General features: G+C 37.5%; 1 protein-coding gene across 3 annotated transcripts in view; it reads right to left on the minus strand.

Annotated features, from left to right (window-relative positions):
• Window positions 1–454: 454 nt before the first annotated feature.
• The window catches only part of CXADR (CXADR Ig-like cell adhesion molecule), a 64,784-nt gene continuing 41,359 nt past the window's right edge, over window positions 455–23,879 (minus strand). The window contains exons 7-8 of one of the 3 annotated variants that reach the window (XM_061426947.1): window positions 22,858–23,041; window positions 455–577 (exon numbers count right to left, since the gene is read on the minus strand). In XM_061426947.1, coding sequence (XP_061282931.1) covers window positions 536–577; window positions 22,858–23,041 — 226 coding nt within the window. In that variant the 3' untranslated portion in view covers window positions 455–535. Of the gene's footprint in view, window positions 578–18,588; window positions 23,042–23,879 lie in introns of those variants that run through there. The other 2 variants (XM_061427018.1, XM_061426856.1) reach the window with 2 other exon arrangements.

The raw sequence follows: 23,879 nt of genomic DNA on the forward strand, positions 1-23,879 counted from the left end.
TCATATAAAAAGTCTAAAATTTGTTAGTAGTACCTAATTGAAAATATAAATACAGTGAAACATCTTTCAGTCATCAAAGTCACTATACATAGGATTTTCTTAGCCTGGAATTTGGCCTGTACAAATGTTGATAAGACATCTGACTATGCCTAGTGCCACTGCATAAAGCAGAAATGTCCTTGTAGATGCTCTAAGCTCTGCCTTGTGCTTTTTTTTCTTCAACACGTTAAAGTCTTTATTAAAGTGAAAGTGAAAGTGACGTCGCTCAGTCGTATCCGACTCTTTGCGACCCCATAGACTGTAGCCTGCCATGCTCCTCCGTCCATGGGATTTTCCAGGCAAGAGTACTGGAGTGGGTTGCAATTTCCTTCTCCAGAGGATCTTCCTGACCCAGGGATTGAACCCGCGTCTTCCACATTGTAGGCAGACGCTTTACAGTCTGAGCTATTCGATGGAATTTTTAAAAGTCTTTATTAGTGGTCTAAAATAAAGTCAAACAGTACAGTACTTCAGATTCTTCAGTGGTCCTTCGTATTTATACCACTGTAGTGCCATCAGTCTTGTAAGTGTACTTGAACTACAAAAACAAAAAGAGATAGAAAAATTTGGATTTAAAAAAAAATTGTATTTTTTCCCCGAAGGTATATTTTTAAAAACTAAGATGATTACACTTTCTCATTATACACATCTTTAAATTTCTAGTCCTAAATTATTTGATCAGAAAAATCAACACTTGCTAATAAACATTGGATGTCCTTGGCTGTTCCAGATATTCCTGTTGCTGGTAAATTCTGTTGAGTATAGACTACCAGAAAAGTGCACAAATCATAAAGATACATAGCTCTCAGGGTATGTGGTATTCAAAATGTCTGCAATCTCAACAGAAAATTTACCTTTAAACCTCAGAGACTTCTGGTTTCAATGTTACTGTGCTCTTCAGTAGCGCTAGTTAACTGCAGAGTCATGTCCAACTTTGGCGACACCATGGACTGTAGCCTGCCAGGCTCCTTAGTCCATGGAATACTCCAGCCAAGAATACTGGAATGGGTTGACATTTCCTTCTCAGGGCATCTTCCCGATTCAGGGCTTGAACCCAGGTCTCCTGCACTGCAGGCAGATTCTTTACCAACTGAAGTGAAGTGAAGTGAAAGTTGCTCAGTTGTGTCTGACTCTTTTCAACCCCGTGGACTAAACAGTCCCTGGAATTCTCTAGGCCAGAATACTGGAGTGGGTGGCCTTTTCCTTTCTCCAGGGTATCTTCCTAACCCAGGTGGATTCTTTACCAGCTGAGCCACAAGGGAAGCCCAAGAATACTGGAGTGGGTAGTCTATCCCTTCTCCAGCGGATCTTCCCAACCCAGGAATCGGAACCAGGCACGATCTCCTGCATTGCAGGCAGACTGTATACCAACTGAGCTATCAGGGAAGCCCCTTATCGACAGAGCTATGGTATTATTCTCTTAGTTAAGACTGGATTTCAATGAAAATCACTTTATCAAAATTATTGGCCACAAGAGGGCATCAGATGTTCTTTTTCCAACTTCCAAACTAAAGGTTGTAATTATAATCTCCCTTCTCCAAGGTAAAGTATTTGTGGTTATAGTTTAAATCACTGTTTTTCCTAGACATCTACATACAGAAATTGCTACTTGTAATGGAGAATGTTAAGTATGCCAAAGTTGTTATTATATACATGGCTTTACTGGAATCATTTTTGTTAATTAAAAAAAATATATAGTTCATTTAGGAAAATAAAAGTACCTAAAAGCACAAAGAAAGAGATGATCAAATTAACTATAATATTTCCAGCTGAGATAACTATTTTATCTAGCAAAGTATTTTATCTAGTAGCCGAGTTACTATTTTAGTGGATGGGGATATATAAAAGAGGGAGCTTTTACTTTATAAACCTCTGTTTTGTTGTTATGAAATATACTCATTTTATGGTCTCACAGTTTGAAAATGTGGGACATTTTCTTATGTCATTGATTTTTTTCCTAAAACATGATTTTTAATATTTTCATGGTATTCATATTTATGTACCTTAATTGATTTAACCAGTCTTTATCATTAGCTATTAAGCTACCGATCTCTCCCCCCCCCCCCGGTTTATTTTTTTTGTCCATAATTGTTTATTGAAGCTTTAATGTAAATTTATTTATTTTAATTGGAGACTAATTACAATACTGTATTGTAAGCTACTGATCTCTATAGGAAATTTTTTTTTAGCCACATTATTTAAATATATATCTCCTTTGTTGGAGGTGGTTGCAGGCAGGGAGGTATTCCTTTGAAGTCCAGAAATAAATGAGCAAATTTGTTTCAGAGCTGCCAGTTTAATTTACATACATACATATCATCTATAGATGATAAATTTCTTAAGAGTCAAGTCAATAAGCTGTAAAATTTCAACAGAAAAATAGGACTGTTGCACTAAATTCAATGAAAAAAAAGTTTTGGTTTTGAATCTTATTGATCATCAAACACATATAAAGACATGAAATAAAATTTACTGATTAAAAATAAAAGTATTTAAAATTTATAAACTTTGTCTAAAGTGACTGGAACATGACAAATGTAAACTTAAATTTTTTCACCTGAGTTAAGGTGAAATAATATTTCATGTTTCCTAATATTGCCGATGTTAATACAGACCATATTTAAAATCAGATATTGATAGCTGATAAGATCAAATTATTTCATAAATAATTCTGAAAAGACAGCTTGTGAATGCTCGATAGTCACTGTGAAATCTGGACAGAAAAAACTAAAATGCAAGCTCTCTTACAGGGATTTGGCATGCAGATTTACTGTAAAATTACCCTCCCTAGCATGATTAGGATTGCCAATCAAAAAGTTTAGGTGGGAAACCATTACAAATGATCTACCCAATAAACATTTTAAATATTTAAAATGTATCAGTATACAGTCAGTCATCTAATATCAGGACTTCCCTGGTGGTCCAGTAGTTGAGAATCTGCCTTGCAATTCAGGGGAAGAGGATTTGACCCTGGTTGGGGAACTAAGATCTCATATGCATGCCACAACTAAACCAGTGCACAACAATTAGAGAAGCCCACACAGCCAAAAAAATAGAATTAGGAGACCTGAATTTCATTTCTGTTTGCTTTGGTAAATCCAAACCTTTCTGAATCTTGATATTTTCATAAAATGATGTTGTTTAGTTGCTAAGTCATGTCCAATTCCTTGTGACCCCATGGACTGTAGCCCACCAGGCTCCTCTGTCCATGGAATTTTCCAGGCAAGAATACTGGATCGAGTTGGCATTTCCTATTCTAGGGGATCTTCCAGACCCAGAGATTGAACCTGAGTCTCCTGCATTGTCAGGTGGATTCTTTACCACTGAGCCACCAGGGAACCTCTCATAAAATGATACTGAATTAGATAACATAGCCCAAGGATATCTTGGGGGTTGTTTGACTTATCAAATTTAACTGCTATGTGAATTTTCTTCACTTAACTATATTACAAATCTTTTGCCCATAATATTGTGAAAATTAAAATGCTACAAAATCACACACCAAAAAATGAAACCTACAAAAACATGTGTTCATCAAGTTCTGTTGGCTACTATCCAGTGTCTTGGATGTAACAGACTGTATCTTTAAGTTGGCAAGGCAGAGATTACATTTCCTTTCATGTAATTATCTTGCTTTGTGTTCTCTTGTTTCTCTGAACATATAAATCATCTTCCCCCTTATCTGGAGGTCAGAAGGCTGGTGGAGACTGAATGATGGAGGGCTGATTGTCCAAAAGGTTTCAAATCATTGGCACAGTAGGCCTCTGCATGGTGTCACTTTCCACGGTTTCACTTACTTGCAGTCAACCATGGTTCAAACATTTTTCCATTTAATATTACTGTTATGAATAAAAAATTCATAAGTTTTAAACTGCACAGTTCTGGGCAGTGTGATGAAATATTGCACCATGCTGTTCATCCTGCCTGGGACATGAAGCATCCTTTTGTCCTGTGTACCCCACCTGCTAGTCACTTAGTGACCCTCTCAGTCATCAGATGAACATTCGTGTCCCGGTAACCCTTTGTGTTACTTCATGATGGCTCTAACAAGTGTAGCGATGCTGGTAATTGTAATATGCCCAAGAAAAGCCATAAAGTGCTTCCTTTAAGTGAAAATGTAAAACTTTACTTAATAAGAAAAAACTGCTGAGATTGCTAACATCTACAGGAAGAATAAATCATTCATCCGTAAATTGTGAAGAAGGAAAAAAAATGTGCTGGTTTTGCTGTCACACTTCAAACTGCCAAGTTATAGCCACTGAGAGGGGCAGGTATTTAATTAAATGGAAAAGGCATTAAATTTGTACAATAAGATTTTTGAGAGGGATTACATTCACATAAATTTTATTATAGCATATTGTTGTAATTGTTCTACTTTATTATTATGTTATTAATCTCTTACTGTGCCTATTTATAAATGAAACAGTAACACAGGTATGTATGTGTAGGAAAAACACAGTAAACATAGGGTTCAGTATTATCTGCAGATCCAGGTGTCCAAGGGGGGTCTTGGACTGTATGCCCGGTAAGGGGGGACTACTGGATCTTCACCATCACAGTCTCCTCTCAGAATTGCAAGGTCACTGTACTGGTCTCCAGAAATGTTCTCACTGTTGACAGTTCTGGGACGCCATGAGGAAAAATGTCCTACTTAGCAACATATAAAGAACACAGTGCCAGTAGCCAACGTGACAGTTGACCTAACACGTGACCAACACATCTTCAAGTGCAAGATAACTCATGTTCACCATTAGTAGTTTGTGCTGATTCCATAAAACTGCTGTGGGCAAAACCTCCATAAACTTGAAGAAACCAAGGATAAATAAACCAAGAAATACACAATGATGGGTACACTTGTGGCAATGAATTGATATGAACATAGTCAGAACTGCTCCAATTATCATCAACAAAGTTTGAGTGCATGTGCTTAATCGCTCAGTGGTATCCAACTCTTTGTGATACCATGGTCTGTAGCCCACCAGGTTCCTCTGTCCCTGGGATTTTCCAGGCAAGAATACTGGAGTGGGTTGCCATTTCCTACTCCATCAACAAAGTTTAACTGAGACTCTACTATGCATTGGTCATGTAGATGTAAACATGATCTGTCTTTGAGAAGAGTGACATCTGCTTACAGAGAGGAGACAGGTGAAGACGGAACCCTCAGTTTCCTCGGAGGGTACAATCTCAAGAAGGAAAAGATTAGGAGGAGAGCTTAGAAAGGATTGGGATTACATGGTCAGAAAAGGATAAGACCATATGCAGAATGAAAGAAAAAGAGTAACCTGGTAAAAGGAAAAAAAAAGTGCATTTCGTATCACAAAGGGCTATCTTTTGTAATATTTAAGAGCTCCCGCTCAGATGGTAAAGAATCTGCCTGCAATGTGGGAGACTTGGGTTCCATCCCTGGGTTGGAGAAGGGAATGGCAACCCACTCCTGTATTCATGCCTGGAGAATCCCATGGCCAGAAGATCCTGGCGGGCTACAATCCATGGGGTCGCAAAGAGTCGTACATGACTGAGTGACTAACACACACAATACACACACCAAATAAGCAGAATTGTGATATAAAAGAAACATGGGCAAAGCATATGAACATAGTTCTCAAAACCACAAATGGTTTTTAAACATAGGAAAAGATGCTCAATTAACTACACGGAAATAGAATTTTAAGCCATGACAAAATTTTCTTCTCAGAGATTAGGAAAGATAAAAAATGCTGGATAAGAGTATTGGTGAGGAACTGGAAGGGGATAAGTAAAGCACTCTTATCCGTTGCAAGCATAAGCTGCTACACTAATTAAAGAAGATATTGTAATGACAGCTTCAAAATAGGCTTTACTCATACCTCTCCCTTCTGGAAGTTTAAAGACATATTTGCACATAAGAAAACTGATATATAGACAAATATTACTTATAATTTTACTCATTGTATCAAAAAGATGGGATCAACTTAAGTGGCCAATTGGAGACTGGTTAAGTAAGTTACAGTGTAGCACTCTGAAGTAATATTATACAGTTTTGAAAATAAGATTATTTTAGATAGATATATAAATGATAGATAATAGATAAATAGATGTAAGATGGTCTGAGAGGATTTGTTAAATAAGTGTGCATAAAACATTATTAAAAAAAAAAACACATATGTGGAGTTTCCTTGGTGACTCTGGTAAAGATCAGCCTGCAGTGCAGGAGACCTAGGTTTTATCCCTGGGTCAGAAAGATCTCCTGGAGGAGGAAATGGTAACACACTCCAGTATTCTTGCCTGGAGAATTTCAGGGACAGAGGAACCTGGCAGGCTTCGGTCCATGGGGTTGGAAAGAGTCGGACACAACTGAGTGAATGAACACATGATATACATGTACATATATGCAGGCATAAGCATAGAGTAAATGTTGCAGTGGAGAGCTAGCTGTGAAAGTTTAAAGGTAGGCAGAGTGTGGACTTTAAGTTAGATATTGTCCAGGAAAACTTTTGAGCAAGGGAGTGCACTGAAGTGTTTTAAGAAGATTAACTTTGAATCGGAGAGTTTTAATCAACTTTTGTCTGAACAAAGGTTAACTATAGAGAAATGGTCATCTATTCACTTCAAATATCAGATAGATTATTTCTATCTAAAGCAGTCAAAATTCATTGGAAGGACTTATGCTGAAAGCTCCAATATTCTGGCCACCTGATGCAAAGAGCCAACTCATTAGAAAAGACTCTGATGCTGGGAAAGATTGAGGGCAAGAGCAGGGGGAAGACAGAGCATGAGATGGTTGGGTGGCATCACTGACTCGATGGACATGAGTTTGAGCAGCCTCCAGGAGTTGGTGAAGGACAGGGAAGCCTGGCGTGCTGCAGTCCACGGGGTTGCAAAGAGTTGGACATAACTTAGTGACTGAGCAATAAGCACCTCTTCAGGTCTTCCTGAGGTTGGATGCTTCCAGTTCTCACCAAGCAAGTAGTAAATGAATGGAAAAGGATATTTCTTTTTATAAAAGCAACAGAGCTGAAACAAATCATACAAGCACGCTTTCACTGAATATTTAATTTTAGTCAGCTCTAGTACCAGATGCTAAACAGGCTAGGCATAACACATTCATGGTCAAAACCGCATCTGCTCTCTCAGGATTATCTGAGGTCCCTTTTCTGTGTGTGTTAGCCTCCTCCTTCTCCCATTCTTCAACCAAAACTTTGTAATTTCATCTCCTTCCTCAGTCCTCTTACCACCTAGCCACCCACCCCCCACCCTCCCAGAGTATGACCTCACCTTTACTTCCTGGAGAAAAGTGAGACTATCTAATTATATTCCATCCACAGTCACAATCCTATTAAATCTGCCCCCAACCTCACTGACTTTTCCCCTCAATCTCAGAAGACGTTCTCCTTGATTTCGTCAACTCAATCCTACCCACATTCCGTTTTGACCCCTTCCTCTTTCCAGACTCCTTTTCCGCAGCCTCACAAAGTAGCTAACCTTTACCCCACTCTAGTTACTGTTTCCTCTGCCTTCCTCCTTCCCTTCATGGCCAAGAATATTGAAAGAACAGTCTAATATAGCTTTCAAGTTGCATCTTATGAATCAGACATCTCAAGAGCTGGTGGGGATATTGTGGGAAGAGAAACAACAACAGTTTGGACTTGGTAGGATTTAATCTGAGTGGGGTGTGTTTTGAATGTTAACTATGTTTCTAGATCCTCCTCAGCTCTCATGCATGCTTCAACCCATAGAACTAAGGTGTGGGACAACCAATCCACCAGAACTGGTCCGTCATTATGAATGACTTCATTCCCAGAATGGTTTCTGTTTTAGTCTGCTGTGCTCCAGAGGGCTGATTCGGGTCCTCTTCTCATCCCACACAACTCTCTCCTGAGTGATTTCACCCTCCCCCCACCTTTTTTTTCTTTCAGATTTAATGTATATATATATGCCTTTGGCTTAAAAAGGCCAGAACTTCACTTTTTCACCTTACCAGGTTCCTCAAATTGTGCTTTGCATTCACAAAAAGAAGCTTGTGAAATAATCTAGTTTAGTTGTATAAGAAACAACAGTACTTTCACTTAAATCCCACAACTTAACTTGCCCTAACAACCCACTGTTCTAATACTTATGCTCTGAAATACCTCAAAGAATGGGGGAGACTCTAGGAATGCAAATCAAATTACATATAACCAAAAAATCAGAAGCAACTTCTAGGTCCAAAAGTGGGGAAAAAAAGGAATTATAGAGGATCATCTTAATGAGACATCATGCAGCTATATATATATATATATATATATAAATACTTTTAACAACAGCAATACGTGAACCGTGAACTTCCAGATGTTCAAGCTGGTTTTAGAAAAGGCAAAGGAACCAGAGATCAAATTGCCAACATCTGCTGGATCATGGAAAAAGCAAGAGAGTTCCAGAAAAACATCTATTTCTGGTTTATTGACTATGCCAAAGCCTTTGACTGTGTGGATCACAATAAACTGTGGAAAATTCTGAAAGAGATGGGAATACCAGACCACCTGAACTGCTTCTTGAGAAACCTATATGCAGGTCAGGAGGCAACAGTTAGAACTGGACATGGAACAACAGACTGGTTCCAAATAGGAAAAGGAGTATGTCAAGGCTGTATATCGTCACCCAACTTATTTAACTTCTATGCAGAGTACATCATGAGAAACGCTGGGCTGGAAGAAGCACAAGCTGGAATCAAGATGGCTGGGAGAAATATCAATCACCTCAGATATGCAGATGATCACCCTTATGGCAGAAAGTGAAGAGGAACTAAAAAGCCTCTTGATGAAAGTGAAAGAGTAGAGTGAAAAAGTTGGCTTAAAGCTCAACATTCAGAAAATGAAGATCATGGCATCCGGTCCCATCACTTCATGGCAAATAGATGGGAAAATAGTGAAAATAGTGTCAGACTTTATTTTGGGGGGCTCCAAAATCACTGCAGATGGTGACTGCAGCCATGAAATTAAAAGATGCTTACTCCTTGGAAGAAAAGTTATGACCAACCTAGATAGCATATTCAAAAGCAGAGCCATTACTTTGCTAACAAAAGTCCATCTAGTCAAGGCTATGGTTTTCCCAGTGGTCATGTATGGATGTGAGAGTTGGACTGTGAAGAAAGCTGAGCGCCGAAGAATTGATGCTTTTGAACTGTGGTGCTGGAGAAGTCTCTTGAGAGTCCCTGGGACTGAAGGGAGATCCAACTAGTCCATTCTAGAGGAGATCAGCCCTGGGTGTTCTTTGGAAGGAATGATGCTAAAGCTGAAACTCCAGTACTTTGGCCACCTCATGTGAAGACTTGACTCACTGGAAAAAGACTCTGATGCTGGGAGGGATTGGGGGCAGGAGAAGGGGACGACAGAGGATGAGATGGCTGGATGACATCACCGACTCGATGGACATGAGTTTGAGTGAACTCCGGGGGTTGGTGATGGACAGGGAGGCCTGGCGTGCTGCGATTCATGGGGTCGCAGAGAGTTGGACATGACTGGGCAAATGAACTGAACTGAAGATATACAAATATGATACAATATCACGTAGGAGAAAGAAATCAAATAGAGGACGTTTACTTTAATAGGGATATTAAATATACTAGAAGAGAAATAGAACAGAAAGGTCTTTGGTAGTGATGTCATTTAGGTGAAATTATTTTTCAACTCATTTACTGTTGTTACCATGCTATCTTAATAAGGAAAGAGCTTTTCAAAATATTCCACCATTTAAGTCAGATGAAATCAAATTTAGAAGGTGTAATGAGTTAAACCAATTTTGGAACTGACACTTCTTCACTACTTTCCATACTGGTAAATATTCCTACGTAACACATGGGACAATCCCACACATTATAGTAGTACTGGTGCATGTTCTAGACTTTTAGGAATAACCTAAACATACAGGAAATTTAATTATATGTAAATATATTGGTGTTGCTTTTCATTGAACAGTGTCAGAAAAAATGAACACAGACATTTCCTTTCTTCATGCCAAGTACTACATCACCATGACTCCATACATGTCAAAGGCAGGGTAATGGCAGATCTTGTTGTCCAAACTGAGACATTTTCTAGAGCAAAACATCTCTTGCTATATGTATTGACAGTGAGATAACAGGCAAAGACAGAACTGTCTTGGGGAAAGGGATACAGTCACCCAATCCCATAAGATATGAGGCAAATACTGTTATTACAACACAGTAATAATCATAATGACAGCAATCAATGCTTACAGAGCACCGATGTGCTAGCCTAAGTGCCTCAGATGGACTAATCATTTTCAGAAAAATTCCACAAAGTTGGTCCTATTATTGTAGTGTTAAGGAAAAGGAGAATACAGGTAAAGTGTTTTGTCTAAGGTTACCCAGATAGAATCAAGCAAGTTGTCTTCCAAACTCATTTTATAGTGTTACCCTGTCTGAAGGCCCCACCCTCACCCCACACCTACACTGACTGCCTGTTATACCAAATAAAATGTGTTCAATAAATGGATCCCTCTTGGGTACTTTTCTCTCCAACTAAAGCAGCAATCCCCTAAAAAATAAAAATCCAAAACTGAGGAACAGAAATTCTTCAAAATACCAGAAAAACCTTCTCAACAGGAACAGAAAGATGGTTTGAAACAGCTCTTCCGAAGTTCCCAGGAATACTAGTTCTCCACTGGCTGACAGCATTGGACTCCCACAATATCAAACCTTTCACACACATACACTTTTCCCCCCTTCATTTTCTTTCTAGTTACATAAGTGAAGTGCCTGGTCTGGTCACTCATTGTCCCCTACTTCACTTCCTGAGTAACCTCCAAAGTTTTCACACACATGACTTCCATTTTCAGTCCACCCCTCACACTCTAGATCCACATATCCATGTGTCCATCCAACACTTCATTAATACACATAATAAACTTCTCAAACTCAACATGTTAAAAACTGATCTCTTTAGCTTAACTTTCAAACACTCAAAGAGTCAGGGCTCCAATCCCCACCTTTATTATTTCTCTGTCATGATCTATTCTTGTCTTCATGCTTATGACTGCCACACTTGTATCTCTGGCCCTGAGTTTTCTATTTAGATCCAGGTTCAGGATTCACCTGCCTACTATCATCCTGCATAGATTCCAATGAATTCTAATAGAAACAGGATTCAATGTTTTCATTTTCCACTTAATATCCCCTCATACCCCTATGGCCAATCCATTTACTATTACTTATTAAAAATACAGACATGTATCTCTATAAGTATAAAGTATTTCTAGAAGGATAAATAAGAAGCTGATCATACTTCTCACTACATGCTCTTATACCTTATGAATTTTATACCCCATTAATGAACTACTTATTTAAAAAATTAACAAAAAATTCTGTTATGTTTCTTGAAGGAAACTGAGGACAGAAACTGAAAAACGTGAATGAGAAGGTGTTTCACATTTCACTCTATATCATGTGCACTATCTATCTGAAACTCTAAAAAAAAAAGCTGTTCATTTCACAAAAAACTGTATTAGCAACTTGAAATACAGAACTTTAAAAATTGATTTCCCTGGAAAAATAGTTTCACCTTGTCAGCAAGATTCATAAGAAAACAATCCATAATCATTTCATCAATCTCTTTCACCTGACAAGCAGATGTGAGGTTAATAGTGTATTATGGTCATTCCATCTCTGAAATAAAGATAGAATACTCCTGGGTTAAGAATGGGGGAGACTGAAAACTATGAAAAAACTATATTGGCATAGTTACTTAGGTGCTGATATTTTTTTAGCATTTCACTAACAACTAAGAAAAAAAGGAAAACTTTCTGGTAATGTATTCTGTCCAACTTCCACTATTTTATTAGTTCTGCTTCACAATTTCCAATCATCATTACTGTTATGGGTAGAACTGTGTGCCCCCAAATTTGTATGTTGCTGTTCTAATCTCCAGTACCTGAGAATGTTACCTTATTTGAAAATAGGGTTGTCGAAGACACAATTAGTTCAAATAAGGTCATTAGGGTTGGGTCTTCATCCAATGACTGATGTCCTTATACAAAGGGAAAACTAGGGCACAGTGACAGACACACAGAGGAACGGTGACCTGAAGTGACCCAGAGAGAAGTCAGCCAACCACAGCCACGGAGAGAGGACTTCCCTCACAACAATCAGAAGGAACCGACCTCCTCCACCAAGAAAGCTATGAGAACTAAGAAAGAAACTCACCAAAGTTTTAGGATGCAAGATTAATGTACAGAATTGTGTTGCTTTTCTATACTCTAACAATGAACTATCACAAAGAGAATTGAGGAAAACGAATCCCATTTACCACTGTATCAAAAAGAATAAAATACCTAGAAATAAACTTAACCAAGGTGATGAAAGACCTATACTCTGAAACTATAAGACAATGATGAAAGAAACTGAAAACACAACCAAACGAAAAGAAATTCCATGTTTATGGATTGGAGGAATATTGTTAAAATGTCCATATTACCCAAGGCAATCTATCAATGCAATGCAATCCCTATCAAAATACCCATGACATTTTTTAAAAATTTTATATTTTTCAATTGAAGGATAATTTCACACATGACATTTTTTATAGAACTAGAACAAAAATCCTATAATTTATTTGGAACCACAAAAGATCCCCAATAGCCAAAGCAACCTTGAGGCTAAAGAACAAAGCTGAAGAAATCATGCTCACTGACTTCAGACTATACTACAAAGCTATGATAATCAAAACAATATGGTACTGGCACAAAAACAGATAAGTGGAACAGGACAGAAGACCCAGAATAAGCCCACACACCTATGGCCAATTAATCTATGACAAAGGCAGCAAGAACACACAATGGAGAAAAGACAGTCTCTTCAGTAAATGGTGCTGGGAAAACTGGACTGCTACATGTAAAAGAATGAAATTAGAACATTTTCTCATAGCATACAGAAAACTAAACTAAAAATGAATTAGAGACCTAAATATAAGACCAGAAACCATTAAACTCCTAAAGGAAAGCAACCATTAAACTCCTAAAAGAAAGGGAAAATACGCTTTGAAACAAATTGTAATATTTTGTTGGATCTATCTCCTAACACAAAGGAAACAAAAGCAAAAATGAGCAACTGGGACCTAATTAAATTGAAAAGCTCTTGCACAGCAAAGGAAACTGTCGACAAAACAAAAAGACATCTTACTAAAAGAGAAATGTGCAAACAATACAATGGGTAAGGGTTTAATATCCAAAATATATAAAATGTTCATGCAACTCAATATCAAACAGACAAACAAGCTGATTAAAAAATGGGCAGGCAGTGGGAATTTGGTGGATGACTTGGGGAACCCAAACAGGGGCTAACAACCTAGAAGGGTGGGGTGGGGAGGGAGATGGGAGGGAAGTTCAAGAGGGAGGAGATATATATATATACTTATGGTTGATTCATGTTGATGTTTGGCAGAAACCAACAAAATTTTGTAAATTAATTAATTTTCAATTAAAAATAAATATTTTTTTAAATGGGCAGAAAACCTGAATAGATACTTTTTTAAAGACATACGAATGGCCAAAAGGTACACATGATATGATGGTCATCACTAATCATCAAAAATGCAAATCAAAACCACAACATAAAAAAAAAAAAGAAAAAAAAAACCACAACATTACCTCACACCTGTCAGAATGGCTATCACTGAAAAGTTACAAATGAATGTTGCTGAGGATGTGGAGAAGACAGAACCCTTGTATACTGTTGATGGGAATGTAAATTGATACAGCTACTAATGAAAATATTTAGCTACTATGGAAAAGGCTGTATATTGTCACCCTGCTTATTTAACTTATATGCAGAGTACATCATATGAAACGCCAGGCTTGACGAAGCACAAGTTGGAATCAAGACTGCTGGAAGAAATATTAATAATCTCAGATATGCAGATGACACCACCCTTATGGCAGAAAGCAAAGAGAAACTAAAGAGCCTCTCCATGAAAGTGAAAGAGGAGTGAAAAGACTAGCTTAAAACTCAACATTCAAGAAACAAAGATCATGGCATCCAGTCCCATCACTTCATGGCAAATAGATAGGGAAACAATGGAAACAGTGACAGACTTTATTTTCTTGGGCTCCAAAATCATTGCAGATGGTGACTGCAGCCAAGAAATTAAAGACGCTTGCTCCTTAGAAGAAAAGCTGTGGCAAACCTAGACAGCATATTAAAAAGCAGAGACCTTACTTTGCCAACAAAGGTCCGTCTAGTCAAAGCTATGGTTTTTCCAGTAGTTATGTATGGAAGTGAGAGTTGGACTATAAAGAAAGCTGAGCTCTGAAGAATTGATGCTTTTGAATTGTGGTGTTGGAGAAAACTCTTGAGAGTCCCTTGCACTGCAAGGAGATCAGTCAATTCTAAAGGAAATCAACCCTGAATATTCATTGCAAGGACTGATGCTGAGGCTGAAGCTCCAATACTTGGGCCACCTGATGCAAAGAAACAACCCATTGGAAAAGACCCTGATGCTGGGAAAGATTGAAGGCAGGAGAAGGGGACGACAGACGATGAGATGATTGGATGGCATTACTGACTCGATGGACACGAGCTTAAGCAAGCTCTGGGACTTCTTGATGGACAGGGAAGCCTGGCATGCTGCAGTCCACAGGGTCACAAAGAGTCGGACATGACAGAGTGACTGAACTGACTGACTGACTATCGAGAATAGTATGGAAGTCTTTCAAAAACTAAAAATAGAATTGTCATGTGATCCAACAATTCCATTCCTGGGTATACAGTCAAACAAAATGAAAACACAAATTTGAAAAGACAAGTGTACTCTAATGTTCATAACAGCACTATTACAATAGCCAAGACATGGAAGCAACCCAAGTGCCCATCAAGAGATGATTGATTAAGATGTGGAGAAGGAAATGGCAACCTGCTCAAGTATTCTTGTCTGGGAAATCCCATGGACAGAGGAGCCTGGTGGGCTACAGTCTATGCGGTTGCAAAGAGTGGGATATGACTAACCCACCACCATATATATATATCTATATCCATATATATAAATTTCATATATTTATATATATATAAAACCTCACATATATATATAAAATGGAATACTGCTCATCCATTAAAAAGAATGAAATTCTGCCATTTGCATCAAAGTGGGTGGACCTGGAGAATATTATACTTGGTGAATTAAGTCAGAGAAAGGCCAATACTGTATGATATCACTTGCACATGGAATAAAAAACTAATACAAGTGAATATATGTGCAAAACAAAAAGACTTACAAATATAGAACTTGTGGTTATCAGCAGAGAGAGGGGGAGGAGAGGGGTATGGGATTGAGAGGTACCAACTATTACGTATAAAATAAGCTTACAAGTATTCATCATCCAGCACAAGGATATACAGCCATTGTTTTATAATAACTTTGAATGGAGTATAATCTATAAAAAAAAATACTGAATCACAGTGCTGTACACCTGAAATCAATATTGGAAATCCACTAACTATACTTCAAATTTTTTTGGAAAAGGAACCAATCCTACCATAACCTTGCTCTCAGACCTTTAGCCTCCAGAACTGTGAGACAGTAACTTTCTGTTTCTTAAGTCACCCAATTTGTGGTACTTTGTTATGGCAGTCCCAGCAAACTAATACAACTATACGCAGAATTAATCATAAATGACCAGGTCTGTTTGGGAGACTAATCATTTTCAGAGACTTGAAAACAACTGACATAATGCCATGTAAAAAAATTTTTTTTCATTAAAAATTAAATCTTCTAAGATATGGTGCTTTATTTACCTAAGTAGGTTTCCCTAAATTCTGAAATATTATTTTGATATTCAAATTAGGCCATGACATCTAAAAGCATTGAAGTTTTTTGGTCTCACTGAAGGTGGACTCAAATACTTCTCAAAGTTCATGAAGCTCAAGAAAAACCATTCTACCACAAGTGACGTAGCAAGGACACCAGTCATCTGCACAGTTTTCCAAACCATTCAGAAGTTCCCAAGTTTGGGTGATTATTGAAAATAACCTGGGAGAGACACAGACCCACTGACCTTACCTGAACCTACTCAGAATCTCTGAGGAGGGTTTTAGAAATGTATTTCTCCAATGCTTCTCCACCGCTCTAGGTTGGTATAATAACTAGCTTGTTTCTGTGTTGGCTCTTATTGAGTCAGTTCACCTAGTCTTTATTTGCACAAGTTATCTTTTTAAGCCCTATGCAGAATTTTCCGTCACCACACTTACTCACCCTTTTTCTCTTGATATTGCCTTCTTGGAAGAAATCAGGCCAATTGTCTTACGAAACATATGACACATGCCCATAACGTCCCTTCCAAAAATTTATTTGGCATTTACTAAGCAATATGCAAATTAGAGTTAAGAACTGGGGATAAAAGTCAGTCAAACTCATCAAGAAGATATATTGAGCATGCTGAACGGTTAGAATGCAAAAGGTTCTGTGCCATAAAGACCCACACTGGCAATGTTGAGGGTCCTGCACCCCTAGCTTAGCTTGAGTTGAGGGCAGGGTTGTGAATAGGAAAAATGATTCCAAGGAGACAAGAGTGTGGACTGATACGGGCAGGCAAATATGCACTGGGCAGATCAACAAGGCTGGGCTCCTTTCTGGTTGAGGAAATGGTATGTTCACAAAGTTATGAGACCGTGCCCTTTATTTCTGGAGTATGGCTATCATAGAGATGCACCTAGAACTGCACAAAAAATAAAGCACAGAGAAATGGAGTGGTCATGAGAGACCTTCTATATCAGGTTAAGATGATCTGGTTTAAATTTCAATACGATCAGATTTACACTTTAAGACAACCAATCCGCTAGGATCACAGACAACAAATGACTTAGGGAAAGACAAAGTCAAGATAATGACGGCTTTTAGCACTTTCTCGGCAGCTAACATCAGATGTCACCTCTGTAATTTCCTGTGTCTTCTTCTCACCTGCTCTCATTCTCCAATAGAGTTAGAATTTCCAAGCTCAGCACTTAAAACAAGAAACACACTGATCCTTGTCCTTGGTTAACTGGACTAAAATTTATTTCTCAGTGCTTCATTAACTCTGGAAATTCTACTTTCTCTGCAGTTATCTTAGGATGACTTTTTTCCCCTGTAAATAGTTTAAAAATTTAGAAAAATCATATAAGTAGAAAAACAACAAATCCAATATGATTTATACATCAGAAATACCAGCAAGAAAAACAGCTGAATTTCTAGCACTGGCTTCCTGATCTTTTTCAGTTGCCTTTGCCACATTTAGAAATTACATTTGTTTACACCTTAGAGTTGAACCATTTTTATTTAACAACAAATTATTTCATGCTCAAATTTGAGACAAAAATTTTGTCTCAATTTCAACAGTTTTGCCATTTGGCACTTAATTATCCAGAAGTATGATCTGGCCTTCAGAAATGCATGATTAAAATATGATCTAAATGAAAAGCATTGAATTATACTTAGTAGTTTCACTAAGCCTATATTACTGTAATCTTGATGCTCTGAAAATCTGTGCCTCCCTATCAGCATCCCAGCAAACAGAGATAAATGCAAAGAATTTTCATCGTTATATCAATTTTATTTCTTTAAAATCTTTCAACATCCCCTGTGATGCAGGTATTTTTATCCCCGTTTTAAACACCAGGCAACTGAAGTGAAGCAAAGCATCTAGTAATAAATGGTACTCAGATATGTCTGACTCCAAACTCTATGCTCTCCTTTTAATGTGAGTGGAAAGCTTCACATTAGTATAAACCACTGATTCTCAACCAGGGGTGGTTTTGTCCCACCCCAGTGACTATTTGGCAACACTGAAGACATTTTTGGTTGTCACCTCTTGGTGGGGAGGGCAGGAGCTATGAGCATTTTGCAGGTAAAGGTCAGCAATGCCGTTAAACATCGGCAATGCACAGATAGTCCCCAGCAACCAAGAATCATCCATCCCCAAATGTTAAAAGAGCCAAGGTTGAGAAACTATAGTAAAAACAAAATATTTCTCAAAATATCTTCTTACAAAAGCTTTACTACCCCATTTTTTCTGAAATCACTGTTTAGAGTCAATGAAAATGGCTTTAAGCATAACTAGATGTATGTGTATTTAATACATATATGCATGAACATTTTTCTTTTTGGCCATACCATGGGGCATGGGGGATTTTAGTTCCCCAACCAGGGACTGAACCTAAGCCCCCTGCATGGGAAGCACGGAGGCTTACCACGGGGCCAGCAGGAAAGCCACTGTACACACATTTTCAATGTATCTGAAAACTCTTGAGTTTAGACTATAATTGTGACATGATCCTCCATGGAAGTTTGGAGGCTTCAACCCCAAAAACATTGTTATACACTGTCAAATAGATGCACAGGACTGGAGAAATTTTCATGGATAAGTTTTCATTGATGTGTGATTGTTCTGATCTTTACTTTGTTTAATAAAAGATGCAAGGGGGGTGCGGGGGAAGAAACCCTGGCTCAAGAAAGCAGGGAGAACAGTAATATTGAAACGTTATAAAGTAGACTTTTTTTTTTTTTTAAAAATAAGAGGCACAATGAAGCCACACCATGAGGCAAAAAATTGCTTTCTTGATTTTATTTTCAAAGTACACAAAGTCACAAAACTAGAGCAAGTTTTTGGCTTTTTTCAAACCAAACTTTGTTCTTACAAATTTCAAAATCTGCACCATTGGATATTTAAGCCAGAAACTTGAAATACAAAAAAATCATTTTTGAAACTGACACTCGCAGTTCTCTACTTGCATATGTGAAGTGTCAAAATATTTCTTCTCAGTAGTACATTTGTCACAAAAATTCACAGTTAGGGATGAGAATAGGACAATCAGTGAATTGTGGCTCTCTCAATGCTTGTGTCATAAAATAAGTTAGTAGAAAACAGAGTTCTTTGGAGCTTTTAGTGTTTGAGGTCTAAACCAAACTCAACTGACATTTACCACACTCTGAAATCATTAACTAGGATATTTTGCAAAACTAGATTTTAATTAACAGTGAGAAGCCAAAACAACAAACGTGTGTTGGTGTTACCTTTCATAAGACAAACAGAACCACAATTCACCAATGTATACATTGTTCGTTCCTATTTCTATTAGGTAGAATTTGTGCTCAGTTATGAACCATTTTAGTGTCAAATGAGTAAAAAAGGTCTAACTACAGAACACGTCGCCTTTATTGCAAGAATATCCAAAGGCATTTGAAATATTAAAACTTGCCCAGAACATTTCTACTACTAAACACAGAAATATTATAAAGATATATATATATATATACACATATATATAATATGTCACAAGCCACTAAAAAGTTAAAATTGTGCCAACATTTTCTACAAACTACTCCTTACATGACACATCAAAGCATTAACCACAAAAAATATGAAATTTTTTTCTTTGCACACTGGAATAAGGCCATCTGAAAGCCTTAAACACTATGGAGATGAAAAAAGATTAGAAAAAAACTTTCAACGTTTATATAACTTCAAATTTACATGCTGCACGCACACAGAAAGACAGAATAGTTAAGAAGCCATACATTACAGGACTGGATATCCAACTTCATGCAATGAATTCTTTTCATATTTAATCAAATTGTCTTATCTGCCCCTTCACCTGCTACAAATTTCCAGAACTCAATCCTAAAAATCATCTTTTTAGTAAGAACCATGTCTTCATATCAATAATCTAATTGTGTTTCTTGAATTAACCTCCCTATAAGACACACTCAGTCTGTGTTTCCATTGTAACAACTCCATGACAGCCCAAATTTAAAGGTTATCTGCCTGGAATAACTGGCCAGTTTAATACATTTTGTTTTTGATCTCCATTCAGGGAAATATTAGTAAGGTTGCCATATGAAAACAAACACCTGTAACCTACATATTCAAAACACAGAATTATAACCTCTATATTTCTTTTAAAGTTACCCCAACTAACTCAAAAATACGGTGTCAATCTCTTAGGTACAAAGTGGAATAGAACAGCTTTGCTTTGATGGTTCAGTGCTGTCCTTGACTGATGTTTCAAAATGCTTGAATAATAATCTTTTGTTGACTTGCTTGATGATTACCAACAGTAATTCTAGAACACATCTTTGATCTCTAGTTCAGTGGAAACTATCAGTCAGAATTATTTAGGAAGTTACCAGTACTATCTGACTTTTGGATTCACTGAAATTTACAAGTGGCTGGAGATAAAAACTGAAAACTGAGTTCTGTCCTCTAAACTCAACCACATCTAACAGGTCTCTTGAGGTCATGACAGTGGCCTTTTTTCCTGAGCTTGTTTCTCAGGCTGTAGGTAGTAATGGACCTGAATTGGAAGGAAGCATTCTGGAAGAGACTCTACAGCCAAATCATAGATTAACTGCGAAGTCTAAGGGAAGAGAAAACAATGGGGGGTTTCCCGGATGGCACTAGAGGTAAAGAATCTACCTGCCAACGCAGGAGACACGCAAGAGACGTGGATTTGATCCCTGGGTAGGGAAGACCCCCTGGAATAGGAAATGGCAACCACTCCAAGATTCTTGCCTGAAAAGCACTTTTGGAAGAGATTCTACAGCCAAACCCCAGATTAACTATGAAGTCTAAGGTAAGGAAAGCCTTACATATGTCCACTTTTTGTAGGGATTTCTACTTATACTGATAGCATACTTTTCATTACAAAACTGGGACCAGGAAGGACCAAAATTCTTATTAGTAATGTCTGTGCTTGGTTATTTACTTCTATAATACCTTATATATTTTATTCATATAAAACAGATCAGAGCTCTGATATTCAAAAATAGTTATTATTATAAAATCAGAAACACAGTCAAAGAGTGTAGGGGATGTTGACATTTTAAAAACTTCATATGAGTAACACAATCAGTTACCTTGTATCCAAAAAGAACAGGAAGAGGCAAGACTGAAGGTATGAAGATAGATAGGTATCACAGTGATGCATTTCCAGGACCAGTACCTTCACCTCTAAGCACCTTTCAGGTGATAGCTAGCTCATAGGCACCAGAAATTCATAATACAACTAAATTACCCAAAAGGCACGGATGAAAATGTTAACGTAAGTATAAAAGCAACATTATGTAACGTTAAAAACCTATGTTAAAAATGCTTCCAAATATGTAAAACTATACACGAATCCATTACACATTCAGCTTTAATTTGCCATTAAAAAATGTATACAATACTCTGTCTAATCATAAATACATGCCAACATTAATGTATAATGTAGCATTTACCACCACAGCACCCAAAGAGATGAACAGAAACCAACTCCCTACTAAAATCTAGGGAAAAGGTTTTAGAGCTAGTGAAATAATTTATTGCAGACCTTATTACTATAAAGAAACTGTTGGCTCATTCTACTAAATCCACACTCCCTCACAATCTTAAGGGAAATACAATAAATTCACTTTCATCTACTAAAACAGTATTTAACACATTTGGCAGTAGGAGTATTTTTCTAATTCCTTTTCCTTTCATTTCTCTCTCTCTTTTTTTCTTTTAAAAAGATTAAGTCACTTCCACAAAACTAAGACAAACTTTTCCAAGCTCAACTTGATTTTCTGAAACTACACAAGACATGTTGGCCATACAATAGCAACTGTACATCCTCCCAAGTCTGAAATACAGAATTGACAGAGGACACTTACTAGTTTAAAATGTAGTTCATCATTCTAAGTCTATGAAGAAAATATCCTCCAGGAACTGCATTCAAGAGGGTAAATTTCAGATTACCTTTCTAGAACATATACTATGCAACACCATCACAAACACAAAAGAACCGAACCAGGAAAACAAAAAATTCTTCAATTTAGAACCAATAATTTAGAGAATGACAATCTGTAATTGCCAAACAATAAATGAGTTATAATTTTTTTTCTTATTAGGAAAATATCACCTAAAGCGCAGGGCCAGCATTTACTTGGCAACTGCAAAATACTCTACATCTTTGATAACAGGCCACTGTTCTGCAGACCACCACAGGCCTCAGGGCACTGGAACATTAATCAACAAGATCCATCCTCTCCTCACTATTGCACCACGAGTATCATCACTGTATACAGGTAACAGCAAATTTTCTAAACGAATCAGATAAATGCTCCTTTAATTTAGCATACCAAAGAGCCTACTATGTCCCTGCCACCCACAGCAATCTATCCATTAAATACTTAAGAAGTCATTTCATATCCAAGGCTTATGAATGACACAGAACTAGGTGATTTCTAGAACCCTGTAGTGTTTCCTAGTTATTAGAGACATTTCAAACACAAAGCTTTCAAAGAAGTGAAAACAAGAACAAACAAATGCATCTAAGTCTTTTTGCCATGAATCTTTCTTTACCGATTTTGAGGGGTTAGGGGAACACTATCGGGTCACATAAATTACGTGGAAAAAAAGCAATCTGAAGACAATGGCAGAAATTTCAGATGATTCAAGTATCAACTTGGTGTGTACCAAAGTTCACCAATTTCTTTCTTCACCTCTGATTTCATATTCAAAGTGCCACATCTGACTTAAGTATTGATATTCAGAAACCTATAAAGTCAAGCTCTTAAAGGAAATATTATTTAGATAGTGAATCTCCTCAGAACTTCAATGCCTTTACTATTTCAGTATAACCAAACAAAACTTTTTGATGTATTATTCTTACAGTTTTTGGTTAGCTTTTCTTTTTTCACCTATTTTGAGGCTGGTAGCAAAATGTACGGATGTTCATATTTCCAGAGGACAGCATGGGTGACGGGCACAGAGGCTCTACACTATGGACCCGTCCTTGCTCTGCGCTGGAATCATCACAGGCACCGCCCCCATCCTACTGAGATTAGGGGCCGCTACCTTGGCGGGTGGGAGCGTCGGACTCTGAGGAGCGCGTTCCAAGTCTTCGCTTGGCACCTGGTTGTACTGAGTCTTGGAATATCCTTCCATGTTGGACGGGGACATGGATCCCAGGGATGAGTGATTGCTGCCGATGTAGCTTCTGGCAGTGGACGTACGGCTCTTGGGAGGAGGCACGTCTTCTCTAGAAAGCGAAGATCCCAAAGAACGTTTCTAAAAAATCTTAGACTATGTGAGCTGTGAATCATGGGTAGGGATGAGGGAAGAGCCGCTATTTAAGCATCAAGTGTGTAACAGTGCAAGTGACACACAGAAAACAAGCACAGGAAGGCATAATGTCAGCAACTGTGTGTTTGGCCCGAGTTTATCAATACAGAGTTTCCATCTTCACACACAACGAAATGTGGGTTTTACAAAAATGCATGACTCTATAATGTTGTCTCACAAAGAACAAACCTCAAATGTTTTCATATTCTAGTATCACTGATCTAGATAACCTGGTTATAGTCGTGTAATACTCCATAGTTAATAAACCGACAGATATTTCAACCAAAAAAAAAAAAGATAAAATATTGTTTTTATTATGAAAGCTACTCATCTAAGACTTTAGCTGAAAACTTAGCAGATTTAAGTTTGCAAAAACTGAGAAGCAGGCATAAGAATTTTCATAATAAGCACTGACACAGAATATATATCTGAGTCACTTCTGGTACACTTCAAAAAGAAAAGTGCCAGACCCCACCCCAGACTTAGCAAATGTCAATTTTCTGGGTGTTACTTTGGTCATATGTTGTTATTCTTACAAGATCTATAATTCAATGTTATAATTCACTTCTAGTTAAGATCTACTGGTTTAGAATATTTTTAAAAAATTAAGTCACATTACCAATAGATCTTTTAACTAGCTACGTCACTAGATACAATCAGACGTTTAAAAAACAAACCAACCTTAACATCTTCATTTCTTGAAAACTGCATGCCTGTACTTTAATGGGAGAAGGCAAATAGCCTTGAGATAACCA

The sequence above is a fragment of the Bos javanicus genome, chromosome 1, assembly GCF_032452875.1.
Source record: "Bos javanicus breed banteng chromosome 1, ARS-OSU_banteng_1.0, whole genome shotgun sequence".
Classification (NCBI taxonomy): Eukaryota; Metazoa; Chordata; class Mammalia; order Artiodactyla; family Bovidae; genus Bos; species Bos javanicus.